This window comes from Geotrypetes seraphini, chromosome 4 (assembly GCF_902459505.1).
Source record: "Geotrypetes seraphini chromosome 4, aGeoSer1.1, whole genome shotgun sequence".
Classification (NCBI taxonomy): Eukaryota; Metazoa; Chordata; class Amphibia; order Gymnophiona; family Dermophiidae; genus Geotrypetes; species Geotrypetes seraphini.
In genome coordinates, this window is record NC_047087.1 from 141,234,672 (window position 1) to 141,247,260 (window position 12,589).

The window sequence follows — 12,589 nt, forward strand, 5'->3', positions numbered from 1 at the left end:
ACATTTTTGTAGAAGGCTCACAAACTAAATCCAGCACTGCTTTTGCTTGGTTTGTATATAATTCCAAAGATCAGATTTGGGAAAGCGGTTGGAGCACAATGCCTGCTTCCCTTACTGCCCAAGCTGCAGAGCTAGCAGTTCTTTTGCAAGCCCTTGAGACATACCCAGATCAGAATCTTACCATTTATTCCGACTCTATCTATGCTATCAAATACATTGAAGAAAATCATGACAAATGGCATGTTAGAGGATGTATTGATAGTACAGGAAAGCCATTACAACATGTTACACTCTTAGAACGCCTCATCACAGCCATACAGTACAGACGTACATCTGCTGCAATTGTTACATCATTTACTCAAAAGGCACACCGACACGTTGACCGCCTAGCCAAGGAAGCTACCACATATCAATATATAGGCCTGCTACATGTTGGTACTAGGGCACGGCTAGATGATATCGAAACCTCCTTTGCTACAGGAATTACCCCAGATGAGTTGTAACAATGGCAGAAACTAGATTGCAAACAGTTAAAAGGGATATGGAAAACGAAAGACATGAGAACATGCATATCCACAGCTTCACTATGGTTATATGTCTAAGATTATCATTCCAAAACACATGCCCCTTTCACACACATTAGTGCCAGGTTAAAACTAGTAGTAAGGCATCCTAAACCAGATGCCACCCTGAAAGAAATTGTTCAGAAATGCCCAACTTGCATTAAGACAAACCCAAGAGGGACCCCTACCCCATTAGGAGTCATCCCTATTCCAGAAGGACCTTGCAGAAAATGGTATACTGATTACACAGATATGATCTTTGAAAATCAGGGAAAAAGATATTTGTTAGTGTGTGTGTGTGTGTCCTTTTTCACAATGGGTAGAAGCATATCCATGTGCATCAGAAACTGGAAAAGACGCTGCCCAGAAAATCTGTACTGAAATTGTGAGTAGATATGACGTTCCTGAAGCCAGTCTCTGATAATGTCAGCCATTTCAGAAATGGCCTTCTGCAGGAACTCTGCAGCTCTTTAGGTATTGAACAAAAATTTGTCACCATTTACTGCCCACAGGCGAATAGGCTGGCAAAAAAAGCTAATGACCTGATAAAGGTAGCCATGAAGAAATTTTATGCCTTTAGAATAAAAAAAATTGGTTAAAATACTTGCCTGCAGATCTGTATGCTGTCCGTAATCAGACCCTACAGTTTAAAGATCTCATTACCAGTCCATTCCAGCTGTGCACTGAAAGACTGCCATATTTTCCACCTTTCCAACAACCAGGCAAAAGAGCCTTACCCCAAGTTATATCAGAGTATATTTTCTCTTTACATACAGCATTGCAACTGCTAGAAGACAAAAGGAAATCTTCTGCAAGGGCCCCCAACGCCTTGGGTGTACAAGTACCACAAAGGACAACAAGTATACAAGATTACTTTCCAGAAGAACAACTGGAAACCGCTGGCTTTCCATGGACCATACACCACAGAAGAATCCTATCCTTTTGCGGTTAAGTTACAAGGACATAACACTTTGGTGCACCACAAAGACATTAAGCCAGCTCCTACAGAAACTCAAACTGTGTGACTGTCAGGCCTATGAATTGGTAGACTGGACTTCATTTCTCTGAGTACATTTTACTGTTGTTTTTATTTAGCATTGCAGTTCTAATAGGATATGCTTTATAAGTGATATGCACAAAGAAATGAAGGACTAGCTTATACTTTTGCTTTCAGACACATTTCACCAAACCACAATACCTTTCCCTTATGAGTGAGGATTGCCTCCCATATTCAGATCCCTAATATATACCACAATTGCTCTAGTCTCTCTAGTTATATTTTGGTTTTTCCTTTCTGTAGCCTGGTTCTTTGATTTCCGATTCCCTAGCTGGATTCGTAGTTGGACCTGCTGTCCTATACCCTTTCAAAGCCCAATTCCCTCACCACGTCCTCGTGAGAATGGGATCCACGTTGAACCTCATCTACAAATTTAATCACCTCACTCGTCGTACCTATGTCCAGATTATTTATAAAGATGTTGAAAAGCATGAGCCCTGCGGCACCCCACTGGTGACGCTCTTCTAGTCCGAGTATTGTCCATTTACTGCTCCAGCCAGTTTTTAATCCACATGAGTATTTCACCCTCAATTCCATGGCTCGCAATTTTGTGAAGTAGTCGTTCATGCAGAACCTTGTCAAATGCCTTCTGAAAATCCAGATATACAATGTCGACCGGGTTGCCCTTGTCTATCTGCTTGTTTACTCCCTCGAAGAAGTGCAGCAAGTTTGTCAAACAAGATCTTCCTTTGCTGAAACCGTGCTGGCTGGTCCTCATCAGACCGTGTCCATCAAGGTGATCAATGATGCGGTCTTTATCAGCGCCTCTACCATCTTTCCCGGTACCAAGGTCAGTAGTTTCCCTAGTCTCCTCTTGAACCTTTTTTGAAGATCGGCGTAACATTCTCCACCTTCCAGTCCTCCGGAATCTTTCCCAATTTGATCGACAGATTGGCTATTAGCTGAAGCAGTTCAGCTATAGTCCCTCTCAGTTCCTTGATGACCCTCGGATGGATACCACCCGGTCCCGGAGATTTATCACTCTTAAGCCTATCAATCTGCCTGCATACCTTTTCTAGACTGACCATTAATCCTGTCAGTTTTCCATTTTCACTTCCATCATATAGCCTGATGGGTTCCGGTATGCTTTGTAAATCTTCTTCGGTAAAAGAAGATGTGTTCAGTTTGTCGGCAATTGCTTTGTCCTCCTTTAGCGCTCCCTTTATTTCATGGTCATCCAACGATCCCACCGCTTCCTTCATGGGTCATTTCCCCTTGATACATTGAAAGAACGGCTTGAAGTTCTTCGCCTCCTTGGCTATTTTTTCCTCATAGTCTCTTTTGGCCCCTTTTACCACCTTATGGCACCTGTGTTGATGTTGTTTTGCTTGTTCCAGTTTTGGTCCGTTTTTTACCTTTTCCATTCTTTAAACAAGTTTTCTTGTCTCTGATCGCTTCCTTCACCTCTATAGTGAGCCACGCCAGTTCTTTGTTGTTTTTCCTCTTTGATCCCTAGTTGATACGCGGTATATATAGGTTTTGCACCATCCTATGTTCTACCATGTTAAGTGACATACTGTCATGTCATACTAAGTTAGCCACGCTTTTATACTATATCTGCCATACTATGCTAACCATACTTGTAATAAATACTATGTTTATCATGCTAATTTATTCCAAGATCAATGGTATAAGATTCAGACTCCTGAAGCAGGCCATTGAGTCTTATTTGATATAATAAAGTAATTGAGCATCTTAGACTATCTTTGCTGTTTTTCTTACCTTTCTACCTTGAGAAGGTAGCAGCATCTCCTGTTCTTGGCAAGGTTGACAACCCATCTCAGCTTCTGCAAAAACTCCACCACCCGAGCCATGACCCAGGTGCTCTCCTGTAACGACTTTGCTCGAATCAACCAGTCATCCAGGTAGGGATGAACTAGAATGCCCTCTTTGCGCAATGCCACCACAACGACCACCATCACTTTGGTGAACGTCCACAGAGCCGTGGCCAGACCAAAGGGAAGTGCACAGAACTGCAAAGCCCCGAATAGAGCTTGTAGGCAAGTAGGCCTCGGTCAGATCTAGAGGTCAGAAACTCCCCCAGCTGAACTGCCAGAATCTCAGATCTTAGAGTTTCCATGTGGAAGGAAGGCATGTGAAGAGCCCTATTGACCCTCTTCAAATCCAGGATGGGCCGAAAGGTCCCTTCTTTCTTTGGCACCACAAAGTAAATCGGGTACCAACCTGTGCACAACTCCCGCGGGGGAACTGGAACCACTGCGTGGAGATCCAACAATCTTTGAAGGGTCTGGCGAAAGGCTTGCTGCTTCCACGCCACCTGCGAGGGAGAAGCGAAAAACTGGTCTGGCAAGGAACGGGCAAACTCCAGAATATAACCGTCCCGCATCCACCACCAGAACCCACTGATCGGACGTGATGCCTGCCAACTTTGGATAAAAATCCCTCAGCTGGGGGCTCACCGGAACCAAGACAGGCGCCTGCAAGGAGTCACTGAGCAGGACGAGCAGCAGGGGTCCTGGCGGGGGCATTACCCGCACTCCGGCAAGCCCCATGAAAGGATTGCATGAGCTGAAAGAACCTGCCTCTAGAGAGCCCAGGGTACTGAAAAGAGGCAGCCCCTCAATCAGGGCGGAAACGGCAGAAATCACACCCACACCACAATCAGCGCCACCTTGAGCCAGAGGCCTAGGCCTATCCTCAGGCAAACGAGGCACTTTAGAATCAGTGAGAATCTGAACCAACCTGTCAAGGTCCTCACCAAACAAGAAAGATTCCTTAAAAGGAAGCTTTGTCAACTTAGCTTTGGACACCGAGTCTGTCGACCAAGCGTGAAGCCACAAGATATGGCAAGCTGCCACTGCAAATGCCAACGACTTGGCAGAAGTTCGCAAGAGATCATACAAGGCATCTGAAAGATAAGAAGCACCCAATTCAATCTTTGCCACTTAATGCTTGAGCAATTCCCAATCCTCAGTTTTACAGTCAAGGACATGCTCAGTCCAGCAAAAACACGCCCAAGCCACCAGCCCGCCACACATCACTGCTTGGACTGCCAGAGCTGTCACATCAAAACTCTGTTTAAGGAGGGACTCCAACTTACGCTCCTCCAGGTCCTTCAAGGCCGCACCACCCTCAACAGGCATGGTATGCCTTTTAGAGATGGCCGAGCCCACCGCGTCCACTACAGGCAACTTCAGAGTCCCTATTCCCTTCAGGAATGGGATACAGACGGGCCATGGAGCACGCAAAATGAAAGGGAGCTTCTGGCATCTGCCACTGTGCAAGCATAATATCCCGAATATCCTAATGCATAGGAAAAGAGTGGGAAGCAGAGCGGATCCCCTTAAGCAAGGGATTCACTGTAAGCGGGGGCTCCGACACAGTGTCCTCAAAGTGTAAAACCGAGGAGACCTGAAGAATTAACTCATGAAGCTCTTCCTGCTGAAAAATGCGCACTACAGACGCATCTTTGCCAGCTGGGGGGTGCTCGAACCCATCACTGGCGGAATCTGACACCCCAAGAGGATCCTGGAAATCTCCCCAAGGGTCCAGGTCCTCATCAATAACATCTTGCTCCTCTGGGCAAAAATCCTCATCATAAAGAGACCCTCAGGCGTTTGTATGAGAGAGGAGTAGAGGTGAGCAAAACCGCCGCTGTGTGGGGCCGCACCAGGGAAAACGTCATGGGCAACACCCCTGAGACTCCCGGTTTGGACACGGAACCTCCAGCCGCCAGCACATAAGCCTTACAAAGTGCTAACATAAATTCAGGAGGAAAAACTCCCGGTGGCCCCCAGGGACTCCCTGCCCCAGCATTGGACCCTGCCATTCCTTGCCCCTGTATTTCCAGAACAGGGGGAAGATCACCTGAGGTAACTGAGATGAAGAAGGAGGTTCCCGCCGAAATTGGCTCTGAAACCACCAAAAATGCTGCTCCTGCGGCCTGCCACTTTGGAAAAGCCTGGGACTTTCCTGACACTGAGGCCAAAGAACCGACGCGAAAAGGGAATCCCCAGCTGTTCCGGCAGCAAGGGAATCCTTTTCTCCTTAACAGTCGGCGGCTGGGGAACCCTCTGCATAGGTGTCGGGGGAAGCTCAGGCTTCCCTGTGATCCGAAACCGACTTGCAAGATACATACGGCGGGGTGCCCTGGCCACCAGCATCCACTGCCAACGAGGCTACCTCACCACTCCGGCCTGCACAATGCTTGCACAGGCCGGCCGCGAGTACGTTGCGTCTGGAGCACAATGAGCATTTTTTCCCTTTAAAAGTGCTCATTGTGCTGAAAAGCACCCTAGCTGAAAGAAAAGTGCCGGTTAGATGAGAAAATACAGTAAAAAGGCAGTTTTAAAGGGAAATGAGACCTTTAGACCGGCATACCTCAGGATTTTGTCTTTTTTTTTTTTTTTTTTTTTACAGAACAGACTCCATGGCTCTCAAAGCTGGAGGGCTGACCAACCAGGGGGCCAGGCCGCCGGCTGAGGCACCTCTACAAAAATATGGGGAGGTGGAGGAAGGTGGGGGCAGGAACCCAGCACCAGACCCGCTGGGTTTAACACCTCCAAGGTCGGACGGATCCCCAAACAGGACCCGTCCAAGCTCTATCTGGCACAAAAGGGGAACCCAGGAGTCCAAAACAAAATTCCAACAGTACTAAGAGGGGAGCCGATCTAGTCTTACTCACCTGCTATGGAAACTGAGACAGACTGAGTTGCTAGGGAGATTTTAGCCTGATATACAAGTTTGTGCTCAGTCTCCACCTGCTGGTAGCAATGAGGCATTTAACCATTTGTAAGGACTATACTGGTCTACCAAGGGATACAGAAATATACACTTCTCCCTCGGTATTCGCGGGGGTTAGGTGCAGAGCTGGACTGCGAAGTGTGAAAAATCGCGAATAACTTCTCAGCCGGCTCTGACCCACCCCCACTTCCCTCCTGCGTCCCCGGAACCTTACCTGGTGGTCTAGTGGTGAAGTGGGGCAGGAGCGATCTTCCTATGCTCCTGCCCCGTGCAGAGTCCTCATCAGAATGGCTGCTGGAAGTTCCCGTTGGAGTCTTGAGGCTACAATGGGAACTCCCAGCAGCCATTCTGATGACGGCTCTGCACGGGGCAGGAGCATAGGAAGATTGCTCCTGCCCTGCTTCACCACTAGAGCACCAGGTAAGGTTCTGAGGAGGCTTGGATGGCTTAAAAATAGGCAAAAAATGAAGATAGGTTGTTTGTAAAAAATAAATCGCGAATAACCGAATCCGCGGATACTGAAACCGTGGATTCGGAGGGAGAAGTGTACATTATTTCACATTCAGATTTAGAATCATGTACATCTTTGTATACATTGGTGAAACAAATAAATTTCAGACAAAAATGAAATGCAATACAAAAATTTTAAAAAAAATATTTCCACTAATTTACTTACGTTGAGATAAAAAATACAAATGCAATATCCCACTCTGTTCTAACAAATTCTATCCTATAATATACAAAGGCCAAAACCATCCTTTTCACAACAAAAGTTGCCCTCAAAAGGAAGGCGGCCTCTCAAAAAGATTAAGCAGTGTAGTAATGTTAAGGCTGTTGGAGGGGATACAGTAATTCTCACCTGAACAGTTTTTTTTATTCTGAGTGAGGGTCCAGGATATTCTTTAGAGTATAGCTCTGTCAGAAACAATGAGTTTATCAGTGTCGATTTTCCAAGACCTGATTCACCTAGAAAATAGAGAAAAGGGTAAGAAAGAGAAAAATTAAAGTTTAACCAGTATACTGATTCTACCATCATACCAACTGTGTCTAAGAATCTAAAAATGTTTCCCAACAGTCTATTCAGAACAACTCTAGAAATAAATATAAAGGGTATGGGAACTCACGGGTTAGCAGCAGGGCAGGAGTGCGGAAAACTCGCTCCCGTCCACTATACCTCTGGACCACCAAGAGTTTCAGCGGCAGAGGAGGTACGATGGACAGGGCAGGGAGGCGGGGACAGGGTGCAGATGCATTTTTAACCATTTTCCCTTGCCAAATTTTATTCCATCCCATTAAATTTTCTGAGAGATATTTTGCCTCCCACACCCCAGACTAATATTTCCAACCTCTTTTGTATAATTATTTTCCACTGGGTTGGAAAGAATAGAGAGCAAATAGAATATAACAACTTATTCAGAAACAAACGCAGAATAAAACTGCCTCTGCATATATCTATGGTATGGTCACACGTTAAGTTTATAGTTTATTACAACTTGCTATAAAGCCAGAACTTGCAGATCTAGGCGGTTAACAATCTAAAATCAGGTTTCAAAAATAGGAAAGGAACTATAATAAAAATAGGAAAGAGGAAAACATTCATTATAAAGGGGGGGAAAGGGGCATAGTAAGAGGGAAAAGAGAAGGGCGGATCAAATAGGATTCAGCCGAAAGAGATAGTGGCATAGCAGTAGATTCAGCTGCAGTGATTCTATGTATGATTCTAGGCAAGTGATGAAAAAGTCAGGCTTTTGTAGTAGACTTGAAGCTCTTAAATGATATTTTGGCACCAACGTGGAGGGAATGGCAAAAGAAAGCAAAAAGCACAGTATCTAGTAGATTCAAGATGAGCAGATTTAAGGCTGGGAAGGACTAGATGATGATTGATTGATTTTTTATTTATTTAGCTTTATTTATATCCAATCATACCTTTTCAGTTCAAGATGATGTACAATAATAGAGGAGTACTTTGAGATTACAGTGAGAAATGGTGTGCATAGAAATTACAGCATTAATTCGGAGTGAGAACATACAAGGATTACAGCATAGCGATAGCCGCATTAAATTAGAGTGAGAGAATACAGTTAGAGGTTACAGCATAACAGCACAAATTTAGAGAGAGAGCATATGCGCTGGGGGGGGGGGGTGCGTGCAGGAGGAGAGAAGACCAGGGCTTATGCTATCAAGTAAATTTGTCGAATAAGTGGGTTTTTAGTGCTTTTCTGAATGAGTGGTAAAACAGGGCGTTTAGGAGAAGGCCACTTAAGGTACTGTTCCAGATTCCTGCTTGAAAGGATAGTATCCTGTCAAGGAATTTCTTGTAGTGGCATCCCCTTGGAGTCAGGAATGTGAATGTTTTGCGGGATAGGCAGGGTTTATCCTGTAAGGTGAAATGACTCAGGAGGTAGGTGGGGGCTCCATTAATTGAATAGAGAAGATGGACAGAGGAGTACAAAATGGTAAGAACTGCTAGATAGCAGGGAATGCCTAGCCTATAGGCCTTAAAGGCAAGTTGTTGGAAAACAAAGAAGCCAAACTTACATAGGCTATAATACCTGTGGAGAAAAGGTAATTTGAGAGTCAAGAATAATTCCCAAATACCAAAAGAAATCTGAAAGTAGAATAGAAATCCAAAAAAGGTCTACAGTAATAGCCGAGGCAGGGAGACCTCCAGTAAACCAGCAGGCCACTTTTTGTTGTTATTGTTTATTCAAAACTAGACTGTGCTCAGAGAGCCAATTGAAAAATAAGTCTAGACCAGTGTTATCACAAACTATGTGCCGTGGCACACCAATGTGCCTCCTGAGATTTTAGGTGTGCCGTGACACACAGGCGAGAAGAGTCGTCCACGCTGGCTGACTGCCTAAAAAGGACGTGCCTCTGAAATTTGGCAGCTAAAATTTAATGCTAAGAAAAACAAGGTCATGCATTTGGGCTGCAAAAACCAGAGGGAACAGTACAGTTTAGGGGGTGAAGAACTTATTTGCACGACAGAAGAGCAGGACTTGGGTGTGATTGTATGTGATGGTCTTAAGATGGCCAAACAGGTTAAAAAGGTGACGGTGAAAGCTAGAAAGATGCTAGGTTGCATAGGGAGAGGTATAGCCAGTAGGAATAAGGAGATATTGAGGCCCCTATATAAGACCAGTGAGACCTCATTTAGAATATTGTGTACAATTCTGGAGGCCGCACATTCAAAAAGATATAAAAAGGATGGAGTCGGTCCAGAGGAAGGTTACTAAACTGATATGTGGTCTTCATCATAAGACGTATAGGGACAGATTTAAAGATCTCAATAAGGCTTTCAGGGTGGGGACAGGACTTCAAGGGGGAGAGGAGAGTCGGGGCGGGCGAAAGGAGAGTCGGGCCGACCAGAGGAGAGTAGGGGCGGGCGAAAGGAGAGTCGAGCGGCCAGAGGAGAGTCGGGGCGGGCGAAAGGAGAGTCGGGCCGACCAGAGGAGAGTAGGGGCGGGCGAAAGGAGAGTCGAGCGGCCAGAGGAGAGTCGGGGCGGGCGAAAGGAGAGTCGTGCGGCGACGGGAGAGTCGGGGCGGCATGCGCGGTATACGGGTGTGTGCGGTATATAAAAATTTCTTTACATAAATTTGTATTCCCCATGCGCTATACCCGTGTGCACGTTTTACACGGGTGCGCGGTATATGAGTGAAAATACGGTAATCAAAGGAAATACTTTTTTACAGAAAGGGTGATAGATGCATGGAACAGTCTCCAAGAAGAGGTGATGGAGACAGAGACTGTCTGAATTCAAAAGGGCCTGGGACAAGCATGTGGGATCTCTTGGAAAAAGAAAGAGATAATGGTTACTGCAGATGGGCAGACTAGATGGGCCATTTGCATCGTTCAAAAAATGGAAACAGGATCAAACGCAGGCCAACCAAAAGGAACACAAGGAAAGCCAGAAGGAGTGCCACCGAGTGGTTAGGAGAGCAAAGAGGGAATATGAAGAGAGACTAGCGGGAGAGGCAAAAAATTTCAAATCATTCTTCAGGTACGTAAAGGGGAAGCAACCAGCGAGGGAGGAAGTGGGGCCCTTGGATGATGGGGATAGAAAGGGAGTAGTGAGGGAGGAAAAAGAAATAGCTGACAAGTTAAATGACTTCTTTACGTCGGTCTTCACGAGGGAGGACACATCCAACATTCCGGAACCAGAGGAAATAGAAAATGGAGATCAAGATAACAAGCTGGTCAAATTAGAGGTGAGCCAGGAGGATGTCCTCAGGCAGATAGACAAGCTAAAGAGCGACAAGTCGCCAGGTCCGGATAGCATTCACCCAAGGGTGCTCAAGGAATTAAGAAATGAAATAGCAGAGACACTTCAGCAAATATGCAACCTATCCCTAAAAACTGGAGAGATCCCGGAGGACTGGAAAATAGCTAATGTCACGCCCATCTTCAAGAAGGGTTCGAGGGGCGACCCGGGAAACTATAGGCCGGTAAGCCTCACATCGGTCCCGGGAAAGATGATGGAGGCACTGATTAAGGACAGCATCTGTGACCATATCGAAAAAAAAGGACAGCTAAGGTCGAGCCAGCATGGGTTCTGCAAGGGTAGGTCGTGCCTCACAAACTTGTTGTACTTCTTTGAGGGGGTAAACAACCAGGTGGACAAAGGAGAACCCATAGACATAATTTACCTAGACTTCCAAAAAGCCTTCGATAAGGTACCACATGAGCGGTTGCTCAGGAAGCTATGGAACCATGGGGTGCACGGGGAGGTCCACCGATGGATCAAAAACTGGCTGGCAGACAGGAAGCAGAGGGTTGGTGTAAAGGGCCATTACTCGGACTGGCAAGGGGTCACGAGCGGGGTTCCTCAAGGATCGGTGCTGGGACCGCTCCTGTTTAACATATTCATTGACGACCTGGAGGAGGGAACAAAATGCGAGGTCATCAAATTTGCAGATGACACCAAACTATTCAGCAAGGTTGAAACCACGGTTGACTGCGAGAATCTCCAAAGGGATCTTACGACATTGGAAGAATGGGCGAAAAAGTGGCAAATGAGCTTCAATGTTGGGAAATGCAAGGTCATGCATATAGGGAGAAGGAACCCGATGTTCACTTACAAAATGGGGGGATCAATGCTAGGGGTCAGTAATCTGGAAAGAGACTTGGGAGTGATGGTAGACACGACATTGAAGGCGTCGGCACAATGCGCCACAGCCTCGAGGAAAGCAAACCAAATGTTAGGTATCATTAAGAAGGGTATCTCGACCAGAACGAAGGAAGTCATCCTGCCACTGTACCGGGCTATGGTGCGCCCGCATCTGGAATACTGTGTACAGTACTGGTCACCGTACCTCAAAAAGGACATGGCAATGCTTGAGGGAGTCCAGAGAAGAGCAACTAAACTGATTAAGGGTATGGAAAACCTTACATACACTGACAGACTGAAGAAGCTGGGGTTGTTCTCCCTGGAAAAGCGGAGACTCAGAGGAGATATGATAGAGACCTTCAAGATCCTGAGGGGCATCGAAAAGGTTGACAAAGACAGATTTTTCAATTTGAAAGAAACCACAAGAACAAGGGGTCACTCGATGAAATTGAAGGGGGACAGGTTTAAAACAAACGCAAGGAAGTACTTTTTCACACAGAGGGTGGTGGACACATGGAACACCCTTCCGGAGGCCGTGATAGGAAATAGCACAGTACAGGGTTTCAAGGAAGACCTGGATAGGTTCCTGGAAGACAAAGGGATTGAGGGGTACAGATAAGAGCAGTGGAAGGTTTAGAGATAACTGTAGAGGTAGGCAATAAAATTAGTCAGGGACCGCTGACCAGGCAATATGCCTGATGGGCCGCCGCGTGAGCGGACCGCTGGGCTGGATGGACCTCTGGTCTGCCCCGGCGGAGGCGACTACTTATGTACTTATGTACTTATGTACTTATGTTTCTATGTTTCTATGAGAGGCATGTCCTGTAAGAAGTCAGTAGGGATAGATGACTCTCCTCCTGGCCGGCATCTCTCCTCCTCTCCCCTTTTTTTTTTTTTTTAATAATTTTCACAACAGTTCAATATCCAGAACAGTAAAGAATGGAATTTTAAGCTCATACATCATAAAGGAGAAAAAAAAAATCATTAATTATCTAACTTCCATCTAACCCACATTCCGAAAGGACTAACTTCCTTTATAAGGCAATATTTAAAACAAGAAAACCAAGGATTCCCCTTAACAGAAAAGGTCATAACATAATAATTTATAAACATAATTAATCTCTAAGAAAAGGAAAAAATTCCTCGAACTTTAG

At 45.6% G+C, this 12,589-nt stretch overlaps 1 protein-coding gene across 2 annotated transcripts in view; it reads right to left on the bottom strand.

The window, feature by feature from the left end:
• LOC117359654 (septin-7-like) overlaps nucleotides 1–12,589 on the bottom strand; it is a 202,241-nt gene that overhangs the window by 148,201 nt on the left and 41,451 nt on the right. For both annotated transcript variants that reach the window (XM_033942850.1, XM_033942849.1), the window contains exon 3: nucleotides 7,184–7,290. In XM_033942850.1, the coding sequence (XP_033798741.1) occupies nucleotides 7,184–7,290 (107 nt within the window). The remainder of the gene's footprint in view (nucleotides 1–7,183; nucleotides 7,291–12,589) is intronic.